At 45.6% G+C, this 25,879-nt stretch overlaps 1 protein-coding gene across 1 annotated transcript in view; it reads right to left on the bottom strand.

Moving 5' to 3' along the window:
• Positions 1-4,987: 4,987 nt before the first annotated feature.
• Positions 4,988-25,879, bottom strand: part of JPH1 (junctophilin 1) — a 235,514-nt gene continuing 214,622 nt past the window's right edge. The window contains exons 4-6 of the mRNA XM_063923975.1: positions 19,288-19,928; positions 10,352-10,452; positions 4,988-8,148 (exon numbers count right to left, since the gene is read on the bottom strand). Coding sequence (XP_063780045.1) covers positions 10,372-10,452; positions 19,288-19,928 — 722 coding nt within the window. The 3' untranslated portion in view covers positions 4,988-8,148; positions 10,352-10,371. The remainder of the gene's footprint in view (positions 8,149-10,351; positions 10,453-19,287; positions 19,929-25,879) is intronic.

Genomic DNA, 25,879 nt, shown 5'->3' with positions numbered 1-25,879 from the left:
GAATAAAGGTGGGCTACTTGGAAGGACTTAAACACACACAAAGATGATAAATTTGGGCCAATATATAATATTATGTGACACGACCTCCTCCCACACATATACACATATAACAACCTCATACATTCCATCCTATCGCGCCTCTCCAGTCCTGTGTACTAGACTCTGCAGACCCCTCCAGTCCTGTCTACTAGACTCTGCCTATACCCTGCAGACCCCTCCAGTCTTGACTACTAGACTCTGCCTATACCCTGCAGACCCCTCCAGTCCTGTCTACTAGACTCTGCCTATATCCTGCAGACCCCTCCAGTCCTGTCTACTAGACTCTGCCTATACTCAGCAGACCCCTCCAGTCCTGTCTACTAGACTCTGCCTATACTCTGCAGACCCTCCAGTCCTGTCTACTAGACTCTGCCTATACCCTGCAGACCCCTCCAGTCCTGTCTACTAGACTCTGCCTATACTCTGCAGACCCCTCCAGTCCTGTCTACTAGACTCTGCCTACACTCTGCAGACCCGTCCAGTCCTGTCTACTAGACTCTGCCTATACCCTGCAGACCCCTCCAGTCCTGTCTACTAGACTCTGCCTATACCCTGCAGACCCCTCCAGTCCTGTATACTAGACTCTGCCTATACTCAGCAGACCCCTCCAGTCCTGTCTACTAGACTCTGCCTATACTCTGCAGACCCCTCCAGTCCTGTCTACTAGACTCTGCCTATACTCTGCAAACCCGTACAGTCCTGTCTACTAGACTCTGCCTATACCCTGCAGACCCCTCCAGTCCTGTCTACTAGACTCTGCCTATACCCTGCAGACCCCTCCAGTCCTGTCTACTAGACTCTGCCTATACTCAGCAGACCCCTCCAGTCCTGTCTACTAGACTCTGCCTATACTCTGCAGACCCCTCCAGTCCTGTCTACTAGACTCTGCCTATACCCTGCAGACCCCTCCTGCCCTGTCTACTAGACTCTGCAAACCCGTACAGTCCTGTCTACTAGACTCTGCCTACACTTTGCAGACCCCTCCAGTCATGTCTACTAGACTCTGCTTATACCCTGCAGACCCCTCCAGTCCTGTCTACTAGACTCTGCCTATACCATGCAGACCCCTCCAGTCCTGTCTACTAGACTCTGCCTACACTCTGCAGCCCCCTCCAGTCCTGTCTACTAGACTCTGCCTACACTCTGCAGCCCCCTCCAGTCCTGTCTACTAGACTCTGCCTATACCCTGCAGACCCCTCCAGTCCTGTCTACTAGACTCTGCCTATACTCTGCAAACCCGTACAGTCCTGTCTACTAGACTCTGCCTACACTTTGCAGACCCCTCCAGTCATGTTTACTAGACTCTGCTTATACCCTGCAGACCCCTCCAGTCCTGTCTACTAGACTCTGCCTATACCATGCAGACCCCTCCAGTCCTGTCTACTAGACTCTGCAGCCCCCTCCAGTCCTGTCTACTAGACTCTGCCTACACTCTGCAGCCCCCTCCAGTCCTGTCTACTAGACTCTGCCTATACCCTGCAGACCCCTCCAGTCCTGTCTACTAGACTCTGCCTACACTCTGCAGCCCCCTCCAGTCCTGTCTACTAGACTCTGCATACACTCTGCAGACCCCTCCAGTCCTGTCTACTAGACTCTGCAGAACCCTCCAGTCCTGTCTACTAGACTCTGCAGACCCCTCCAGTCCTGTCTACTAGACTCTGCCTACACTCTGCAGACCCCTCCAGTCCTGTCTACTAGACTCTGCCTATACCCTGCAGACCCCTCCAGTCCTGTCTACTAGACTCTGCCTACACTCTGCAGACCCCTCCAATCCTGTCTACTAGACTCTGCCTACACTCTGCAGACCCCTCCAGTCCTGTCTACTAGACTCTGCCTATACCCTGCAGCCCCCTCCAGTCCTGTGCAGTGCTCGCTCTTCCAGTCTCTGTATGACCGGTAGCATCACAACATCATTACCATCATAAATGAAACTAGCATGCTTCAGAATTCTATTGGAACGCTGAACAGTATTACATTGTAACACAACTTATGTTTATGCCTTATATGTACAGTATATTAGACTGCTATAGACTATACAGAACCATTTGTCCAAGGCACCTGTGACGACACAGTCATGATTCACCGCAGAAATGTATTTCATGTGAAAGGAATCGGTATGTCCTTTTTGACTTTGCTGGGAGTAAGTAGCATATGTCCCATTTAATTCTGTTTCCCATGTAGACCTTTATATGTATGATTACAAATTACTGCTGAAAATCAATCATTTGAAAGAGAAGGAAGGATACTGCCTGTCACAGATTGTATCACACATCCTGGCTGCGTCATCTGCTGATTACTCTCTCTGCCCTCCAGTCACTGCTATTGATTACTAATGATTGGCTAGAATGTTCTCTCTCTCTTTATAGAGCAGCAATGTCATTATTTGGTCACTGGATTTAATCCAGTGAGTTCAACTCGGAAATAGTCCTTGTGCTCCCAAATGAACTCTGAATGTTTTTTTCCAGCCAGTACTGACCTTATATTTATTCTCATTTCATTCTATAATAACCACAAATTAGATTTTTAAATCACAGGAATTCTACGTAAATGAATAATGTTTGTTGCACTTCTCATATACACAAGCTTTCATCTGATCGTCTTATTCTACTGTCTCTGTTTAGTTGGTACATGTCGGTTAAACATAATGGGTGAGATTAAAATTTTATCGCCCCCTATCTACCATCTAAAGTGACGGGAGATCGCAGGGGGCGATATACAAATGTCCTTCGTTTTCGCACTGATCGCGCCCATAGCAGTCGGGTTTAGCCGCGTAAAGTAGCTAAACCACCTAAACTATTGGGCACGACACGAAAAGTCCCGTTTGGGCGCCCAAACGGTTCACTTTTCACACATTTCAGCTTGCCACCCCCGGGGAAAGTAAGCTGAAATGCTGATGTCACGCCCGTCAGCAGCAACATTTGAATAGCTGCCAGCAGGTGTGATAGGGGGCGGGAGCGGGGGCGGACATTTGAATTCCACCCAATGAAGGATAAATTATCTGTCATTGTAACTTTCCTTACTAGACAGTGTTATATATGATGACTGAGGAAATCATATGGTCATCGCGTGTTTCTGATCTTGGATGCGGACACAGTTTTTTAGAAAATTCTAGCAAGGTTATATACTGAATATATGGAAGTATTTTACCAGTTGATCAATAGTTTTAACTTCAGGTAATATGTATAATAATCATGAAATGTCTTTTAGCACCAAGGAGGAGATTTAACAAATCTTGGAGAGAGATACAGTACTAACCAATCAGCTTGTAACTGCCATGTTACAGGCTGTGTTTGAAAAATGACCGTTAGAAGCTGATTGGTGCGTTCTCTCTCTCTAAGCTTTGATACATCTCCCCCAAAGTCACAAAAGAACAGACAATGGGCCTAATTCAGACTGGATTGCTGCAGCGATCGCAGTCTGAAGGCCTTTGGAGAGTGCGCGTGCGCACCCCGGGAGGCCCAGTGAGATGCTAAAAGCATCTCAGGGATGCGATCGCCTCTGCCTAATTGACAGGCAGAGGCGGTCGCGGCGCGTACCAATGCCGTTAGAACGCCGTTGGTGGGGTGTGGTCCGGACAACGCAGGCATGTCCGGACCGTTGCAGGGACGGTCTGCGGAGGGCATCACGCTCAGCCACTGCGACCCGGGACACGGCAGGTAGCCGCCTGCTAGTGCAGCTAGGTTGTGCAGGCAGGGAGCTACTCGTCGAGTGCAAAAGCATTGTCGCCGTGCGATGCTTTCGCACCTGTGCGGGGGTGGGGAGGGCTTGACATGTGTGGCGGACTAGTCCTGTGGTAGGCGTCCCGCCCGCAAGTCTGAGTAACTGATCGTAGATGTGCTAAATTTGGCACATCTATGATCCGATCTGAATCACCCCCAATGAACGGACATACTTTAGGTCTGCGTTAGCCAGTTTACTTGATTTCTCATAAAAGTGGTTAACTGAAGGGCCTATGCTGAGTTCAAGATAGCAGTCTGAAATAGGCGTCCCCGTGGCATGCACACAACTCTGGCTACACACCAATGACTCTTGCATGATACAACCCACAGAACGGTACTTTTGCATGCATTCTGATTATTGACACCCAGGAACTACCATTTGGTTGTGGAATCAGAATTGCCCAGATATGCGCAAAAATGCATCCACTTACATCTTTGCTAATTTGCTAAATTTGGCACAACATGCAAAACACGGCTAATCTGTTTTTCACGAGTAATGAGTGGATGTTTTTTTCGTTTGCCATAATAGAATATGTATAAAGTAACATATTAAAGAAGCAAGTTAAGAAAAATCACAAGACATGGCTAAATCTCTGAGTCTATAGTATGTTAAACAAAGCCATACATGGCCAGATATAGCAAAGATGTATGTAGACACATCTGTATTCTCAGACTCAGGCCCAGTGCGTTTATTTCAAGGCATGTACCAACAACCACGTTGACTTAAATCAGTGTTTCCAAAAATATGCCCTGGGTCGCAGAGTAATTTAAGGGTCCTAAGTATTGAGGCGGGGGTGCGGTTACTGCGAGTAGCAGCACTACATCCTGTCATGGTGTACGTTCCTATGGCGTGTACACCGGGGAATGGGTTGTGCGGATGTCACGCCTCTCCTGCACTCCCCGGCCCATACAGAGGGGGCCTTCTTTGCCTGGATAATCTGTATTTCCTCAACCTCAGTTTTCCGTATTTCAGTAATTATGCATGGGTGTACTAGTATACTTGGCTTGGTTAGTTATTATGCCACCTGTTTACACATACAGAAAACCTCAAACACTGGTTTATACAGCATAAGCGTTCCGGCAAGTAGGCTTAAGGTTAGACTTAAATTTAGGTTAAGGAAATTAGTAAAATGTTCTTCACCTTTTGCACTTAGGACGTCTGATCACTAATATATGTAATACATACGTACAACTTGTTGGATAGAACATACTGTACAATGACAAAGCCACTCGGGGGATAATAACATTTTTATTGGATCAAGTGAAGTTTTAAAAATCATAAGTTAAACATTTTAGTTTCAGGTTTATAAATAAGGGAAACTTATCAAGCAAGGAAATTAAATAACATTCCATTGATAGTACCATTGGCAGACTGCTTGCTGTCCAAAATGTAGTGTACAGTATAACAACCAATTATAAATAACATTTTTATGTAAAATACAGCTGTGCACATCTTTAGAAAAATACCAACATTTTCTGTTACAGCTTTGTTATTATAAAAGCCTATAAATCATACATATAAATTTAACCAACATGCTTATTTCATTTATAAACATTGTTAGAAGTGGTTTATCACCCATTATCTCTAAGGAAAAAAAATATGGGAAACATTTATAAGAAACAATATTTCCGTAAGAAATGTAGACTTCCCATCTAAGAGGCATCTGGGCTATACAGGAGGCAAATATATATATGTTTAAACAACAATTCAGTGTTTGTATTACTCTAACTAAAACTATATAGAACAATATTTTAATATACATTTTATTTTTCTATCAGTGTTTATTACAGGCTGTTCACACAAAGGGTTGAAACCCCCCCCCCCCAAACAAACTAAAAAAACAAACAAAAAACTTCCTCCCCTCAAAATACGAATATAAAAAAAAGAGACAATGCTACAGTATTATGGTTTGGTTCACACCATGCGTAATATGACACTTCAAAAGGATAGCTAATACCAGTAATACTCAGCATTGCATTAAGCCATGCAGACTACTTACAAGTGTTACAGAGCAACCGAAGATCAAACCAGGAGAACTTCTCTATATAGAGAAGCTACTGTATATATTTTATATCCAAGCCCTTTTCTGAACAGTGGTTCAAGTTAAAATGTTTTTTCTTCTTCCCATAAACAAAAAAGAAACACTAAAAAACAAAAACAACCCAAAAGGTAAAAGAAACCCCAAAAATAAATAAATAAATAAAACTTATGCTAGTAAACAAACAAGCTCTGAAATATAAAAATATTATATGTGCTGTGTAACCAATTGCACATTAAACCAGCAATTGAAGCTCGGGTTTAAAGATCCATTTAAGACACTAAGGAGGGCACACCACACCTACAGCTCGGGCGATGATGGTGTTTATGGCACGCTACTAATCACTGAATAAAGAGTCGATAGTTATATTTTTTTGTGACAAACTGATTGGTTTTTAAACGGTCATTAAAATGGGTTTCCCATTATGCCTGTAAACAAAGGGCCCTGTCTGTTGTCAATGTTACAAGAACGTGTTAAAATTTTCTCCCTGATGTACTGGTTTGGAAGCCCTGTGTGTGCAATTCCAATGACCAGGTTATTTCATGCTTTCAGCTCTTGCTCCATTCAGTCATGCAGACAGTCTTGTTATACTAAATTAGTAAAATTGGCGAGCAACTATACACTTCTACAGGTTATATTAGATTTTAAATGTACAATTAAAATAATCAATATAGATGATTCGTGTCCCATTAAAATGTGTAATAAATGTATAAATGTAAGTTATTGTGCTAATTGGCTTCCAATAGCAAAGATGACAGAAAAAATCAACAGGCCTGAGACCTTTTATAAATGTACATTATTTTCTTTTCATCACATTTTTCCCTTAACTGCCTTTCCAGACATAAAAATAAAGTTCTAAGCAAACTATTAAACTTAACATAAATCTTGAAAATATGATGGGACATAGTCCAATTGAATTAACTCTACTACATTATTACACTAAACTATTGCACATACATGCACCACCTGCGTATATATGTGTGTATATCAAATTATCAATCTCCAAATATTGTGTGTTTAATTATGAATCCATATAAAATGATATATATTTATTTGTACACTGCAGGGACGTACAAATAAGAACAGGATTTAGGAGCCAGCCTAGTTTCTCTAAATTCCCAGTATAGATGCAAATTCACCTATTTATAATAGATCTTTGTGAAATATATATTGGCAGTGTAACTTTAGGTGCTAGCTGTGGCTCCTGGGATTTGTCAAGTCCTTGTTATGTACACACTTGTACATACTGTTTGCTGAGAAAGTACAGGAATACTACACAGCTCAGGGGACCTGACAAGCTAAAAAGACCATTGTGAATAGATTATTTCTTCAGTGCCGTCAACGGAGTACAGAAGAAACTAAAATGAAGCTTAAAGACAGTCACATGCACCTGTTACCTCTATGCAGTGGAGGCAGCCAGTCTGTGGGCTGAACCAATATGGACATCAGGATAAATAGAATTATATCGGGATGAGCAACACCGCATAGGCATGAGGTCACATTGAAGCCTCTAGCTCCTGGCAGTGTCCGAATGCATACTTTTTCACACTCCCAAAACGGACACCTACACTGTGCGTAGAGGAAGGGTGCAAACTGTATGACTAGAGCATAAAAGAAATACTAAATAGTTTGTAATTTGCAGATTGTGTGCGTCAAACTGAAGACTTTGTCCCTGTTTCCCCTGTCACTGGGGTGAGCGACTATGGCTATTCGTAAGGTTTATAGGTAGAGAGAAACTAGCCTACATGCACAAGCACACGAAACACTATCTTCCAGAATGCTGCAGGAGATGTTAAAAGCATCAGGTAATGGAATAAGACTGGTGAGTGATGCTGCTAACTATTTCTTCTGAGATAGGAGCAAAGCTTTGGAACCGCATCCACAGCAAATCCTATGAGCACATTCCTCTGGCAGTCGTATCCCTATCTCCACTCTATAAACGTCAGGTGGCAAAATAGTAAGGCAGCTGTTTGCTTCCGTCAACGGAAAGTGCTGGTCTGTACATTTCCAGTTCAATCACACTCTGCTGGGACAGACAGAGCGGCCACTTTCTCTGACTAGGCGGTTTCAGCACATTTTGTTCTGCCTTCTCCATCATGGCCGACGACTTCCCCCTTTCTGTGGAACTCAAGAGCAGTAAATCACTACCAAAAGACCTGAGGCCCACAGGCTCACATACATATACAATATTATTTTTTGTTTGTTTGTTTTTGAAGTTTCAACGATCTTGCTTCTCAAACTTAAGTCCAAGCCTTCTTTTCCCGCATCCATATATGGTAGGTGCCATAAAAACGGCTTATGACACAAGTGGCGGGAATTGCGTGCCGACATATCTGGTTGTTCAGACGATACTACAGAGACAGTATAGAAATAACCAAACTTAAGATGAGGAAAAAACACAGAGGGCAGCATGTAAATCACCATGCTATTATTACCATGTTATCTTAAAAATAAAGAAACCAACTTTTATTTAGTTAAAAAGAAAGGTATTTTGTATTACTAACACAGAAATGCCTGCACTGGATATTTACAGCAATACACACAAAATACCTATAATGCAATAAGATCGTAACCGGTTACACTGGGGCAGATGTATTAACCTGGAGAAGGCATAAGGAAGTGATAAACCAGTGATATGTGCAAGGTGGTAAAGGGACTAGCCAATCAGATCCTAATTGTTAATACATATTGGAGCTAATTGGCTGCTGCCTTTATCACCTTGCACATATCACTGGTTTATCACTTCCTTATGCCTTCTCCAGGTTAATACATCTCACCCACTGTGGTTTAAAATGCAGGAAAGGGATGTGTTAGAATGCATTAGGGAATTAATTGGGAAAAAATGGGGATCATCAGTGACGTGGATGGGATCTGCAGGCTACTGGGCAGTGAGCAGGTGCACAAGAGAAAAAGGTTGGCATGGCGCAGGCAAACAAAGTCAAGGAAGAGTAGAGGATGGCATCAGTTCTGTCACATAAATGCTAATATACACTGAAGTAATTTTTAATATAAAGATACCTATAAATGATGATGTCCAACTAATGAAGGGCCTAATTCAGACCTGATCGCTGTAGTGCGAAATCGCAAAGCAGGCGATTATCGAACGACTGCGCATGCATACGGATCGCATTGCGCATACGTGAGGCCAAACTGCAAAACAATCCTGTGTCTTTTTTTTTTATTTCTAGGCGTATGCGGATTGATTGACAGGAAGCGGACGTTTGGGGGAGGTAACTGGCTGTTTTCTGGGAGTGTCAGGAAAAACGCAGGCATTACCAATCGTTTTCAGGGAGGTTGTGTGACGTCAGCTCCGGCCCCGATCAGCCTGATTGTATTGCACTGTAGGAGTAGGTCCTGGACTACGCACAGACTGGAAAAATCATTAGATGGTGAGTGAGTTGCGAACGGATTTGCAGCTGACCTGCATTTGCAAAGCTTTTTGCAGACTTGCACACAGCAGATTTTCACTCTGCCTGGGTGGCGACTAGCTGATTGCAAATTTGTAGAGGTGTGATCAGGTCTGAATTAGGCCCATTGATGGGCATGCAGAGTTATGTGCCATTACGCTTGCACTGTGGGTACAGTGCTATTGGTACATTGTCACTTGCATGCAGAGTTGCCAAATTATTGTCCGTACGTTTCGTTTCATCGCTGCCATCATCAGGGCACATCTGCACCAGCTCTATCCTTGATGCAAGACATCCTGAAAACAGATTTGTTTACTCCTACGCACCAGTTTGCATAGACTGCAGTTCTGATGTCACCCATTAGCACCCAGAATCACAAGCGGACATGCGACGTGGCTGCATACAGTCACCCATACATGTGCATGCATAGCTCTGTGTGGTGTGAAAGATACACGATTCAGCCACTAAAAGGACTTGCATTCATTTCTGAATCGGCCCCTTTACATTTTTCTTTGACTCTAGAAGCGCAGATTTTCCATGTGGTACTAGAGTAACTACTTTGCATCAGAGCAGCCTGGGAGAAGACAGGGGCTACCCACCACTACAATTCAGCATTTATAGAGGGATGTAAGGTGCAAACATAAAGGGGGCAGACACAGCCCAGCTTGTCCCACAACTGTTATCGTTTTACTAACTATTTGTAAGGGTTGGGGATGGAATCCCAGTGGCCGGGATCCCGGAGGTCAGTATACCGACACCGGGATACCGGTCATCAGAATTCCGGCAGCAGGGCGACCGCTAGAAAGCCCCTTGCGGGCTCGGTGGCTCGCTGCAGGTTCTATTCCCACTCTATGGGTGTCGTGGACACCCATGAGTTGGAATAGCCCTGGCGCAGCTAACTAGGGCAGGCCTGGCCAACCTGTTGCTCTCCAGCTGTTGTAAAACTACAATTCCCATCATGCCTTGCCACAGTTTTGCTATTACGGAATGCTAAAACTGTGCCAGGGCATGCTGGGATGTATAGTTTCACAACATCTGGAGAGCCACAGGTTGACCAGGCCTGAACTCCTACATAGATAGCCTGTGTACTTCAAAATCTGACATTGTGTTACATGTGGAAGTGTAAAACAAGGGAGGAAATGCTCACCTGTACTAGCAGCCTTCCAATCAGGTGAGGAAATGGACAAATAGAATGGCAAGCCCAACATTTAGAAGCATGACCAGGGCAATCATGACTGAATTGGGTCTCTGCAAGAAAGAATACAGCAGCATTATTTGTAGGCTGATACTAAATGAAAGATAAAATAACCATACAACTAACATATTTCACAGAATGTTCTTTATTTTAAATAAAACAGATAAAAGAGTAAAATTAAAAACTGACATCTTCAACTAGTTATAAACCTCAAACAACAAGCCATGCCTACCGTGCACTAGTCTGCAGTGAGAATTCAGTACAGTGAGTTCCCTGGGAACTATAAGCAGCGGATTGGTAATGCCCTGGCGCTGCTATTGTCATCCAGACAAGGCGATAGTGATTGGTACTGTCCTTATTACACAGGCTTCCCTATATGTGTGCATGAAGTAGTGTTCATTGGAGAGCCCTAGCAATGACTACTGCCGGTGAAAGTCAGCTTTTAGTAAATAGAGAGAAACCCTATCTCTGCTGTTTTCACAGGAGGAAGGGCTTTTCACAAACTGATAATCAGGGCCGGTTCTAGCCCTTGTGGCGCCCATGGGCGGAAAATAGGGGCGTGGCTTCATACAGGGGCGTGGTCAGTTACACCTCCTGTAGGGTTGTGCCCCCATTTGTGCCCCCAGTAGCGCGGCTTAAAAAAATAATAATGAATACTTACAATCCCCGCTCCTGAGTCCCGGCCGTTGCAGACCTCCGCCAGCGCCGCTCCTCTCCTCGGATCTATGGGAGAGACGTCATGACGTCTCTCCCATAGCACAGCATAGACACTAGAGGTCAATCATGACCCCTAGCGTATGTGCCAGTCCCACAATGCTGTGCGGTGCGCGATGACGTCATCACGCACCGCACAGCAAAGGTCCTCTCCACGAAGGGAAACTAGACGGATAGCGTCTAGTTCCCTTCACAGCGGGGGGACACAGCGGCAGCGGGGGGCACAGTAGCGGATCTTGCCATGGTGCGGCGCCCTCCGGATGGTGCCGGCGCGCTCCGGAAGGCGGCGCCCTGGGTAAAAGTCCTGGTTGCCCGTGGCAAGATCCACTACTGCTGATAATGTATACTCCTAAATTGGACCACCCAGCATTTACACGTTTAATCAGAATGAAACAAGCCATGTCCCAATCCTGCAAATCTATCAACTTTTGTCAGAATTCTGTCCACTTTCGTGTAAGTCTCTATACCAAAAGAAATTAAATAACATGTGAAATTGGGGCTTTTTCAGCGTTCTCAGGAAAATGACATAGTTTTCCTGCTGTTATAGCATCCTACATTACTGTGCTATTAGTGCAGCTTACAATACCATTTTTATTTTTTAAATCACGTGAACGTTAATGATCTGAGGTTGCCTAAATGAGGGTAAGCAGGCTGACTACACGTTTGACTTTACTATCATCTATGGTCTGTGAATCACTACTGGGGTTGTTCAGAAATGGAATATGGTTAGATTCCTTACTCACTTGTGAAGTGCTTTCTATCTTGGGATGCTGGTCTAAGACTGTATAGCACGGCATGTCAGCCTGCTATTCGTACTGACTGCACTATCCTGTGTCTCTTTAGAAGACTTTACTATACACTGTTTAGCATCACAAGCTACACATTCTACACATTACACTGTTAATATTAAGAGGAACAGGTGGATGTTTGTATTCGGCCTGGATTCTATTCATGGTCTACAGATCACTATTGTGGCCTCTTGGAGATGAATAAGAAACCAAACAAGGTTTCAACGTTCCATTTAGGATTCTGAATAACATTCCACCGTGGTTACGTGTGATACAAAGTGATTCAGATAGTTATAAATAAATTAATCGTTAGTTTATGAAAAATTCTCAAGATATGCAAATTTCTTGATTGCATTCCGAATCTTACAGCTTCAGAACACGATCAGCATTGTTTAACTATTCATTTTGTATTGGGCCAGAGTCAATTAGCTGGTGCATAACCGCTAATTAGGATATGCTGATTTCTGCTCACACCTCCATAGCAAATAAATACAAAATATTCACTGCGCAATAGTGCAATTATAACATCATAAATAAAACTCTAACGCATGTCATTAAGACAAGAGATACACATCTGTCACTTTTGAACATAATGGCCGGTATCCCATTAGCCACGATAATTTCATGGTCATTATAAGACTATTCAATTAAAATAAGATTTTACTCACCGGTAAATCTATTTCTCGTAGTCCGTAGTGGATGCTGGGACTCCGTAAGGACCATGGGGAATAGCAGCTCCGCAGGAGACTGGGCACAACTAAAGAAAGCTTTAGGACTACCTGGTGTGCACTGGCTCCTCCCACTATGACCCTCCTCCAGACCTCAGTTAGGATACTGTGCCCGGAAGAGCTGACACAATAAGGAAGGATTTTGAATCCCGGGTAAGACTCATACCAGCCACACCAATCACACCGTATAACTCGTGATACTATACCCAGTTAACAGTATGAAATATAACTGAGCCTCTCAACAGATGGCTCAACAATAACCCTTTAGTTAGGCAATAACTATAAACAAGTATTGCAGACAATCCACACTTGGGATGGGCGCCCAGCATCCACTACGGACTACGAGAAATAGATTTACCATTGAGTAAAATCTTATTTTCTCTGACGTCCTAAGTGGATGCTGGGACTCCGTAAGGACCATGGGGATTATACCAAAGCTCCCAAACGGGCGGGAGAGTGCGGATGACTCTGCAGCACCGAATGAGCAAACTCTAGGTCCTCCTCAGCCAGGGTATCAAACTTGTAGACTCTTACAAAAATGTTTTAACCCGACCAAGTAACAGCTCGGCAAAGTTGTAAAGCCGAGACCCCTCGGGCAGCCGCCCAAGAAGAGCGCACTTTCCTCGTGGAATGGGCTTTTACAGATTTAGGGTGCGGCAGTCCAGCCGCAGAATGTGCAAGTTGAATCGTGCTACAGATCCAGCGAGCAATAGTCTGCTTAGAAGCAGGAGCACCCAGCTTGTTGGGTGCATACAGGAGAAATAGCGAGTCAGTTTTCCTGACTCCAGCTGTCCTGGAAACATATACTTTTCAGGGCCCTGACTACGTCCAGTAACTTGGAATCCTCCAAGTCCCAAGTAGCCGCAGGCACCCCAATAGGTTGGTTCACATGAAAAACTGATACCACCTTAGGAAGGAATTGGGAACGAGTCCTCAATTCCGCCTTATCCATATAAAATACAGATAAGGGCTTTTGTATGACAAAGCCGTCAATTCTGATACACGCCTGGCCGACGCCAAGGCCCACAGCATGACCACTTTCCATGTGAGGTATTATAGCTCCACGGATTTAAGTGGCTCAACCCAATGCGACTTCAGGAAATCCAACACCACGTTGAGATCCCACGGTGCCACTGGAGGCACAAACGGGGGCTGACTATGCAGCACTCCATTAACAAAAGTCTGAACTTCAGGCAGTGAAGCCAGTTCTATTTTGGAAGAAAATCGATAGAGCCGAAATCTGGACCTTAATGGAACCCAATTCTAGGCCCATAGTCACCTCTGACTGTAGGAAGTGCAGAAATCGACCTAGCTGAAATCTCTCCTTTGGGGCCTTCCTGGCCTCACAGCACGCAACATATTTCCGCCATATGCGGTGATAATGGTTTGCATTCACTTCTTTCCTAGCTTTAAATAGCATAGGGATAACTTCCTCTGGAATGCCCTTTTCCTTCAGGATCCGGCTTTCAACCGCCATGCCGTCAAACGCAGCCGCGGTACGTCTTGGAACAGACAGGCCCCCTGCTGCAGCAGGTCCTGTCTGAGCGGCAGAGGCCATGGGTCCTCTGAGATCATTTCTTGGAGTTCTGGTTACCAAGCTCTTCTTGGCCAACCCGGAACAATGAGTATAGTTCTTACTCCTCTCCTTCTTATTATTCTCATTACCCTGGGTAAGAGAGGCAGAGAAGGGAACACATACACCGACTGGTACACCCACGGTGTTACCAGAGCGTCCACAGCTATCGCCTGAGGGTCCTTGACCTGGCGCAATATCTTTGTAGCTTTTTGTTGAGGCGGGACGCCATCATGTCCACCTGTGGCCTTTCCCAACGGTGTACAATCATTTGGAAGACTTCTGGATGAAGTCCCCACTCTCCCGGGTGGAGGTCGTGTCTTCTGAGAAAGTCTGCTTTCTCAGTTGTCCACTCCGGGAATGAACACTGCTGACAGTGCTAACACATGATTTTCCGCCCATCGGAGAATCCTTGTGGCTTCTGCCATCGCCATCCTGCTTCTTGTGCCGCCCTGTCGGTTTACATGAGCGACCGCCGTGATGTTGTCTGACTGGATCAGCACCGGCCGGTGTTGAAGCAGGGGTCTAGCCTGACTTAGGGCATTGTAAATGGCCCTTAGTTCCAGAATATTTATGTGTAGGGAAGTCTCCTGACTTTTCCATAGCCATGGAAGTTTCTTCCCTGTGTGACTGCCCCCCAGCCTCGAAGGCTGGCATCCGTGGTCACCAGGACCCAGTCCTGTATGCCGAATCTGCGGCCCCCTAGAAGATGAGCACTCTGCAGCCACCACAACAGCGACACCCTGGCCCTTGGAGACAGGGTTATCCGCCGATGCATCTGAAGATGCGACCCGGACCACTTGTCCAACAGATCCCACTGGAAAATCCTTGCATGGGACCTGGCAAATGGAATTTCTTCGTAAGAAGCTACCATCTTTCCCAGGGCTTGCGTGCATTGATGCACCGACACCTGTATTCGTATTAGGAGGTCTCTGTCTAGAGACGACAACTCCTTGGACTTCTCCTCCGGGAGAAACCCTTTTTATCCTGTTCTGTGTCCAGAACCATACCCAGGAACAGTAGACGCGTCGTAGGAACCAGCTGCGACTTTGGAATATTCAGAATCCAGCCGTGCTGTTGTAGCACTTCCCGAGATAGTGCTACTCCGACGAACAACTGCTCCCTTGACCTCGCCTTTATAAGGAGATCGTCCAAGTACGGGATAATTATTTCGGCCATTACCTTGGTAAATACCTCGGTGCCGGGGACAGACCAACGGCAACGACTGGAATTGGTAATGACAATCCTGTACCACAATTTTGAGGTACTCCTGGTGAAGAGGGTAAATAGGGACATGCAGGTAAGCATCCTTGATGTCCAGTGATACCATGAAATTCTCCAGGCTTGCAATAATCGCCCTGAGCGATTCCATTTTGAACTTGAACCTTCGTATATAAGTGTTCAAGGCTTTCAATTTTAGAATGGGTCTCACCGAACCGTCTGGTTTCGGTACCACAACATTTTGGAATAGTAACCACGGCCTTGTTGAAGGAGGGGTACCTTGATTTCACCTGCTGGAAGTACAGCTTGTGAATTGCCGCCAGTACTACCTTTCTCCGAGGGCAGCAGGCAAGGCTGATGTGAGGTAACGGCGAGGGGGAGTCGCCTCGAACTCCAGCCTGTATCCCTGTGATACTATTTGCAGAACCTAGGGATCCACCTGTGGGCAAGCCCACTGGTCCCTGAAAATCCCGAGACGCGCCCCTACCGCACCTGTCTCCACCTGTGGAGCCCCAGCGTCATGCGGTGGACTCAGAGGAAGCGGGGGAAGATTTTTGATCCTGGGAACTGGCTGCTGGTGCAGCTTTTTCCTTCTTCCCTTGTCTCTGTGCAGAAAGGAAGCGCCTTTGACCCGCTTGCTTTTCTGAAGCCGAAAGGACTGTACCTGAAAATACGGTGCTTTCTTAGGCTGTGAGGAAACCTGAGGTAAAAATTTTTCTTCCCAGCTGTTGCTGTGGATACGAGGTCCCAGAGACCATCCCCAAACAATTCCTCACCCTTATAAGGCAGAATCTCCATGTGCCTTTTACAGGCAGCATCACCTGTCCACTGCCGGGTTTCTAATACCCTCCTGGCAGAATGGACATTGCATTAATTCTGGATGCCAGCCGGCAAATATCCCTCTGTGCATCCTTCATATATAAGACGACGTCTTTAATATGCTCTATGTTAGCCAAATATTATCCCTGTCTAGGGTATTAATATTATCTGACAGGGTATCAGACCACGCTGCAGCAGCACTATTTATGCTGAGGCAATTGCAGGTCTCAGTATAGAACCTGAGTGTATATACAGACTTCAGGATAGCCTCCTTTTTATCAGCAGGCTCCTTCAAGGTGGCCGTATCCTAAGACGGCAGCGCCACCTTTTTTGACAAACGTGTGAGCGCCTTATCCACCCTAGGGGATATCTCCCAACGTGACCTATCCTCTGGCGGGAAAGGGTACGCCATCAGTAACTTTTTAGAAATTACCAGTTTCTTATCGTGGGAACCCACGCTTCTTTACACACTTCATTCACTCATCTGATGGGGGAACAAAACACTGGCTGCTTTTTCTCCCCAAAAATAAAACCCCTTTTATGTGGTACTTGGGTTCATGTCAGAAATGTGTAACACATTTTTCATTGCCGAGATCATGTAACGGATGTTCCTAGTGGATTGTGTATATATCTCAACCTCGTCGACACTGGAGTCAGACTCCGTGTCGACATCTGTGTCTGCCATCTGAGGTAACGGGCGTTTTTTTTTTGAGCCCCTGATGGCCTTTGAGACGCCTGGGCAGGCGCGGGCTGAGAAGCCGGCTGTCCCACAGCTGTTACGTCATTCAGCCTTTTATGTAAGGAGTTGACATTGTCGGTTAATACCTTCCACCTATCCATCCACTCTGGTGTCGGCCCCACAGGGGGCGACATCCCATTTATCGGCCTCTGCTCCGCCTCCACGTAACCTTCCTCATCAACATGTCGACACAGCCGTACCGACACACCGCACACACACAGGGAATGCTCTGACTGAGGACAGGACCCCACAAAGTCCTTTGGGGAGACAGAGAGAGAGTATGCCAGCACACACCAGAGCGCTATATAATGCAGGGATTAACATTATAACTGAGTGATTTTTCCCCCATAGCTGCTTGTATACATATATTGCGCCTAAATTTAGTGCCCCCCCCTCTCTTTTTAACCCTTTGAGCCTGAAAACTACAGGGGAGAGCCTGGGGAGCTGTCTTCCAGCTGCACTGTGAAGAAAAAATGGCGCCAGTGTGCTGAGGGAGATAGCCCCGCCCCTTTTTCGGCAGACTTTTCTCCCGCTTTTTTATGGATTCTGGCAGGGGTAATTTATCACATATATAGCCCTGGGACTATATATTGTGATGATTTGCCAGCCAAGGTGTCTTATATTGCCCTCAGGGCGCCCCCCCCCCAGCGCCCTGGACCCATCAGTGACCGGAGTGTGAGGTGTGCATGAGGAGCAATGCTGTGCGCTACCTTGTTGAAGACAGAAGTCTTCTGCCGCCGATTTTCCGGAACACTTCTTGCTTCTGGCTCTGTAAGGGGGCCGGCGGCGCGGCTCCGGGAACGAACACCAAGGTCGGGTCCTGCGGTCGATCCCTCTGGAGCTAATGGTGTCCAGTAGCCTAAGAAGCCCAAACTACCACCTGTTAGGTAGGTTCGCTTCTTCTCCCCTTAGTCCCTCGCTGCAGTGAGTCTGTTGCCAGCAGATCTCACTGTAAAATAAAAAACCTAAATATACTTTCTTTCTAGGAGCTCAGGAGAGCCCCTAGTGTGCATCCAGCTCAGCCGGGCACAAGAATCTAACTGAGGTCTGGAGGAGGGTCATAGTGGGAGGAGCCAGTGCACACCAGGTAGTCCTAAAGCTTTCTTTAGTTGTGCCCAGTCTCCTGCGGAGCCGCTATTCCCCATGGTCCTTACGGAGTCCCAGCATCCACTTAGGACGTCAGAGAAAGCCCATTATTTTCAGGATAAAACTGTCCCGCTATTGTGCAATAACACATGGGATCCAAACAAAATCTCCAATAAGTGCCAGATATTAGTATACCGGCGTGAGACAGAGGTCAGGGGGACATGGGGCCACAGCTGGGCAACAGGGCACTGTATCAGGGAGGCAGGAGACGGGGCAGTGCTGGTGTACCTGAATGCATTTCTGCAGGCTGAGCTGTCCTCCTCCATATCAGTCACAGGGGCAGGCTGGCCACTGAAGTGGGATGCAGAGATAGATCCCTGTGGCCGAGGTAACTAGCAACCTGGGAACCCGCCCACTACCGCTGACTCAATAACCCCGGCTGGGCTCAGTCACATCACTGAGGGTTGCTTGCCACGGGTTATGCTACGGGTGCGTGTGGCACACGTAGCATAATCCCTAATAAGTGCCAGTATCAAAGGCTAATTGGATAGCCCCTGGCGAATCCATTGTAAGTGGAAATTACAGCAGATAATTGGATACCCCTATTAATATAAAAAAACAACAACATAGAAACAAACAATAAAAACATGTAACTTAATGTTACAATATACAGTAAATGCTAAATAGACTAATTACAACCTTTAAAGTATTAATCGGTCCTATCGATACCAAGTCTCTCATCAATATGAGACAATTCTGGAAAGTGTAACACTTATTACACATGCAGACTCATGGAAGTAAGTGTGTGTAAAACAAAAAAAGGTCCCAAATAATGTGGTAATTATACAGTACCTCCATAGGCTGCAGGCAGAAAACAGCGCAGAAAAACATCCAGCGAAATCGCCGGAAGCTGCTCTGGCAGCAGCTCACTACTAATTCATTGTGGCCCACATTTATCTCCTTCAAGCAGGACTGTTTATTTCCATTGAATACTTGAAAACAACGGAGAACTGTTCTGCCCAGAGCAGACGCATTCTGCATCGTATCAGAAGACAACAAAAAATACTCAACCTCTTCGACATAACTGGCCTTTAGGGATAACCACAGGTTACGAAGAGAAAACCTTTCGTTTAAGGAGGGTACATGTAAACCTTGTATTTAAGGAGGGAACATGTAAACTCATTAATGAGAATGCGAAAGAAATGTACGTTCCTACTTACCGAGTTAGTTTCAGTTACAACAGGTGGAAGTGAATCATTATTGGTTTGATTCTTTGGTGTCACATGATTGGGCTTCTTAGCGTTTGCCTCAGGCTTACTTTCTTTGGCTACTGGATTTATTAGGGGCTTCTTGGGACTCTGCTTCTGGGGCGGTGGTACATTTGCTATTGTTGTTATTTGCTTTTTTGGGTTGGAGTCAACTTTTACACCTGAAGGCAATAATGGGTTAACTTTTCCATAGTAGCTATGGAAGTCTGAGTGCAGTTCACCATTCCCGGTGCTGCTTGGATTGTGACTTAATGATGCTTTTAGCGATGGTTTGGCAATAGCCTCCTCTTTCACAGTAGCTTTAGGAGGTGTGGGTTTATTGGAAGAAGCAGGCAGATTCTCAATGGATAGACTTTTTTTGTCGGGACTGGGAGGAGACACGGGCACCGCGTTAGAACTGTGCCTCTTTGAATCCTGTGAAGGAGTCTTTTTTAGTTGCTTTCGCTTTTCCTCTGGAGTTCTCGGTGGTGTCGTCCCTTTCCTATAAAAATGTGGCGACTCTTTCGGGGAAGGCGGTTTGTTGGGCAACTTTTCCTCAATATTCTCTTTAACCTCCACAACCTCTTGAAACTTTTGCCTAATGTAATCTGGCCCTGAAATGAAAAGAAATAAAACAATGAACAAAATAAAAAATTGGCAAGATATAAAGACATCGAAAGTCCATAATGGTCAGGTTGTCAGGGTAACAAAGGGCAATATTTTCACCATGTTTCCTGATTCCACCATTTACATCAAACACTACATACACAGTGCATCCGGAAAGTATTCACAGCGCTTCACTTTTTCCACATTTTGTTATGTTACAGCCTTATTCCAAAATGGAATACATTTATTTTTCCCCCTCAAAATTCTACCCACAATACCCCACAATAACAATGTGAAAAAAGTTTTTTTTAGATTTTTGCAAATAAGGCTGTAACATAACAAAATGTGGAAAAAGTGAAGCGCTGTGAATACTTTCCAGATGCACTGTAAATCGAAATATATATGGTTACAACAGAGGTTCTTAAATGCGGTCCTCAAGGCACCTTAACGATCCAGGTTTTAAGTTTATCCATGCTTGGCCACAGGTGACTTAATTAGTACCTCAGTCAATTTGATTTAACCATCTGTGCTGAGCCATGGATATACCTAAAACCTGGACCGTTGGGGTGCCTTGAGGACCGAGTTTGAGAACCTCTGGGTTACAATAATGGGATGCGGTTAATGAGGTGGGTTAGCTGTAGCCACCACTCCCTGTGTCTTTAGCCCTAGCCGCCTCTCCAGGAGGGTTAGGGTAGAGGGCAGGGGAGGGGTAAATTAATTACTTACCCGCCCCTTGTCTGCATTCTAAATGTCGGGATGCCACAGTCGGTCATGTGACTGCCAGCATCGCATTTCACACCCACAATAATATAAATTTTGTATATCATTGTAAATGAAGTTTTATACACATGTGTCTACACACTTTATTGTTCAAATTGCGCTGCATTTGGCATACCACAGTCTTTGCGACTTATCCGCATCATAAGTAGCTTTCTTAAAATATGTCACCAATGTGACAAAAGTACAGTGTAAGGGTACACTAGCTCTGGGTAATAAAAGACAAACTACAGAGTTCCCACACGAACAACTGTGCAATGCCGCGTGTCTTGTATTATTATGCTTTATACCAATTCTGTTACTAATTTAGGGGGCAATTCAACTGTTTTTCTTGCCCGATCTCCTGCATAAAATGACAGGAGATTGCTGGGGGATATTTTTTCCACACACGTCGCGCCCAAACAGACTGGATTTAGCCGCGTAAAAGCGACTAAACCCCTCTAAAGTTATGGGCGCGACGTTAAAAGCGCTGCACATTTCAGCTCGCCACCGCAGGAGGCTGCGAGCTGTATTTTGTCTACCTGCCCCTATTTCTGGAGCAACAACTGAAGTTCTTCATCAGGCACCATCAAGTGGCAGCTGAGGATAAAAATAATTGAATCCCCCCAATGTGCTTGCTGCACTGTGAGCGAGTTTGTGTGCAGCTTTGTGTGCAAATGAGATACAAGATTAAGGAAAAAGTACAAATCTTTACTGTGGAGAAACGCCTAATTTGTAACAAGCATCTTGCACCATAGGGCACAAAAACTCTAGGTGAATGAGGACACATCTGTACCTGGTGGTCAGCTCTTAATGTAGAAGAAAATGGTGGGTATGATAAGTCTACTAACTTTAATCTTGGTCATCTAAACAACACTGAGGAGTAAAATTACTAAGGGGGGTATGCAATTAGCTCAGTTTTTTTCGCCTGCAAGAGCAGGGCAAGATTTTCACCTACGTGAAAAATGCGGCAATCCATGTGTTTTCTGTCGAAAACACGGGCTATTTTCGCCGATTGTGAGGCATTTTTCGCAAATTCCTTTTCACTTAAAAAACAAAACAAAAAGGTGAAAAGGCATTGGCGAAACTGCCTTCAAAACGGACAAAAATGTCCCTAGTTGAATACATTTATTAGCTCCGAAATGATCGGAGTTAACTGCATACCCCCCTAAATCTCCTAAAAAGTCAAAAGTGACAGTGTTGCCCATAGCAACCAATCATATTCTATCATTTTCTAGGATGAAGTAAAGAAATGATAGGCAGAATCTGATTGGCTGCAGTAGTCAACACCACCACTTTTCCTTTTTAGAAGCTTTAGTGAATCTACCAATGAGCGTGGTTGGCTTTCCAGACTTTCAGCAGGGTAAGCTTGACCAAGCTGAATGTTCAGAAACTGCATGCTACATCTGTACGTAGACTAATGGTTCACTGTGATGCACAGCTAACAGTCTCTATCAGATTACACAAAGCCTGTCAAATATAGGATTTTATCATCAATTATTTGCAGAATACTGTTGATATTATGTGTATGCTGAATGCACACTTTTATAGTAATAAATTGTGTGTCATGTATATTACACTTGCAGCGGAAAACTTGGGTTTTGCGTAATATAATATTGAAGAAGGGTGGTCATTCCGAGTTGATTGCTCGCTAGCAGTTTTTAGCAGCCGTGCAAATGCATTGTCGCCGCCCACCGGGGAGTGTATTTTGGCTTTGCAGAAGTGCGAACGCCTGTCCAGCAGAGCGCCTGCAAAAACATTTCGTGCAAAACAAGACCAGCCCTGTACTTACTCTTCGTGTGCGTTGAGTCTAACGTCGGAGGGTTGGCTTTTGACGTCACACACCCGCCCAGCGTTCGCCTAGCCAGGCCTGCGTTTTCCCTGGCATGCCTGCGTTTTTCTAAGCACTCCCTGAAAACGGTCAGTTGACACCCAGAAACGATAAATAAAAGTCCAGGCATTGGTATGAAGTGCAAATGTGAGGTGCAGACATACAAGACCCTTTCAGGTAATGGAAGAATTGCCCTAAAACCAAGCCTCCTAAAGTGGACCAAGATGAATAAAAAAAGATTCATTACGCAACAAAAAGAAAAAAGTTAATTACTGCTCAAAGTTAATTACTGCTCAAATCACTCACATAAAAAAGGGGCAGCAACATATCTCCCAAAAGCATCCTCCAAGGACAAAAACAAAGAATTCCTCACAAGTGTAGCTACATCTGACCTGATGATCTGATTTGTTTCATAAGAATGGAAAAAGATTGCTAATTTTTTTTTTTGGTAAACGCTCGCCAGCACATGTATATGATAATCGGTTACAGCATACTCTGGTGAAACCTGTTTTTACTCCTTCTGCATTGGTGCTCATCAGAAAAGCGAAAGCTTACAATACACTGATACCCCTTTTCCACTAAAGTCGCGGGTCTGACCCGGGATTTGGAACATGGTTCCAAACCAGGTCAGACCCAAAACATCATGACCCCTTTTCCACTGCGGCGTGACCCTGGAATATCCCGCATCGGCGCCGTTTACACTGCAACCGGGTGCAGTGTCTTCTGGATGGTGCTTGGAGATGACATCATCTCCAAGCGCCTGGAAAACTGGCAGATTGTTAGGCCACACCCCCAATTTGAAGTTGCCCACTGTCACGCTGGAGGCAAGCATAGCACTCTGGAAGGTGCTGGGCTGCCCCCAGCCTCCGGCATACACCTTTCCCGGCCAGCACTGCTGTCTGCATAGCAGGACAGGCAGCAGAGATGTCTTCCCCAACCTTCCGAACGCCTGCGGGACACTGTGGTCAGGTAGGTATGTGCTCTACTCATGCTGTAAACGTGTCCCGGGTCAGATGACCCAGGCAACCCATTTACACTGCACCCTTACTCTGCGCCATTACCACTACCAAAAAACCTGGGTCAATGCGGGCCCCTGTGCAAAAACCTGGGTCAATGCGGGCCCCTGTGCAAAAAATAAGAATTTACTCACCGGTAATTCTATTTCTCGTAGTCCGTAGTGGATGCTGGGAACTCCGTAAGGACCATGGGGAATAGCGGGCTCCGAAGGAGGCTGGGCACTCTAGAAAGATTTATGACTACCTGGTGTGCACTGGCTCCTCCCACTATGACCCTCCTCCAAGCCTCAGTTAGGACACTGTGCCCGGACGAGCAGACATAATAAGGAAGGATTTAGAATCCCGGGTAAGACTCTTACCAGCCACACCAATCACACCGTACAACTCGTGATACTATATCCAGTTTGACAGTATGAAAACAACTGAGCCTCTCAACAGATGGCTCAATAATAACCCTTTAGTTAACAATAACTATTTACAAGTATTGCAGACAATCCGCACTTGGGACGGGCTCCCAGCATCCACTACGGACTACGAGAAATAGAATTACCGGTGAGTAAATTCTTATTTTCTCTAACGTCCTAGTGGATGCTGGGAACTCCGTAAGGACCATGGGGATTATACCAAAGCTCCCAAACGGGCGGGAGAGTGCGGATGACTCTGTAGCACCGAATGAGAGAACTCCAGGTCCTCCTCAGCCAGGGTATCAAATTTGTAGAATTTTGCAAACGTGTTTGCCCCTGACCAAGTAGCTGCTCGGCAAAGTTGTAAAGCCGAGACCCCTCGGGCAGCCGCCCAAGATGAGCCCACTTTCCTTGTGGAATGGGCATTTACAGATTTTGGCTGTGGCAGGCCTGCCACAGAATGTGCAAGCTGAATTGTACTACAAATCCAGCGAGCAATAGACTGCTTAGAAGCAGGAGCACCCAGCTTGTTGGGTGCATACAGGATAAACAGCGAGTCAGATTTTCTGACTCCAGCCGTCCTGGAAACATATATTTGCAGGGCCCTGACAACGTCTAGCAACTTGGAATCCTCCAAATCCTTAGTAGCCGCAGGCACCACAATAGGCTGGTTCAGGTGAAACGCTGACACCACCTTAGGGAGAAACTGGGGACGAGTCCTCCATTCTGCCCTATCCGTATGGAAAATCAGATAAGGGCTTTTACATGACAAAGCCGCCAATTCTGACACACGCCTGGCTGAAGCCAAGGCCAGTAACATGACCACTTTCCACGTGAGATATTTTAGATCCACGGTTTTAAGTGGCTCAAACCAATGTGATTTTAAGAAACTCAACACCACGTTGAGATCCCAAGGTGCCACTGGAGGCACAAATGGGGGCTGAATATGCAGCACTCCTTTCACAAACGTCTGAACTTCAGGTACCGAAGCTAATTCTTTTTGAAAGAAAATCGACAGAGCCGAGATCTGTACTTTAATGGAGCCTAGACTTAGGCCCATATTCACTCCTGCTTGCAGGAAATGTAGAAATCGACCTAGTGGAAATTCCTCTGTTGGGGCCTTTTTGGCCTCGCACCATGCAACATATTTCCGCCATATGCGGTGATAATGCTTTGCCGTAACATCTTTCCTGGCTTTAATAAGCGTAGGAATGACTTCTTCCGGAATACCCTTTTCCTTCAGGATCCGGCGTTCAATCGCCATGCCGTCAAACGCAGCCGCGGTAAGTCTTGGAACAGACAGGGCCCCTGCTGAAGCAGGTCCTGTCTGAGCGGCAGAGGCCATGGGTCCTCTGATATTATTTCCTGAAGTTCTGGGTACCAAGCCCTTCTTGGCCAATCCGGAACCACGAGTATCGTTCTTACTCCTCGCCATCTTATTATTCTCAGTACCTTTGGTATGAGAGGCAGAGGAGGGAACACATAAACCGACTGGTACACCCACGGTGTCACTAGAGCGTCCACAGCTATCGCCTGAGGGTCCCTTGACCTGGCGCAATATCTCTTTAGCTTTTTGTTGAGGCGGGACACCATCATGTCCACCTGTGGCCTTTCCCAACGGTTTACCAACAGCAGGAAGACTTCTGGATGAAGTCCCCACTCTCCCGGGTGTAGGTCGTGTCTGCTGAGGAAGTCTGCTTCCCAGTTGTCCACTCCCGGAATGAACACTGCTGACAGTGCTAGTGCGTGATTTTCCGCCCATCGGAGAATCCTTGTGGCTTCTGCCATTGCCATCCTGCTTCTTGTGCCGCCCTGTCGGGTCACATGGGCGACTGCCGTGATGTTGTCTGACTGTATCAGTACCGGCTGGTTTTGAAGCAGGGGTCTTGCCTGACTTAGGGCATTGTAAATGGCCCTCAGTTCCAGAATTTATATGTAGGGAAGTCTCCTGA

The sequence above is a fragment of the Pseudophryne corroboree genome, chromosome 5, assembly GCF_028390025.1.
Source record: "Pseudophryne corroboree isolate aPseCor3 chromosome 5, aPseCor3.hap2, whole genome shotgun sequence".
NCBI lineage: Eukaryota > Metazoa > Chordata > Amphibia > Anura > Myobatrachidae > Pseudophryne > Pseudophryne corroboree.
The sequence above is the reverse complement of the archived record's forward strand: the minus strand, read 5'-3'. Positions and strand labels throughout refer to the sequence as shown.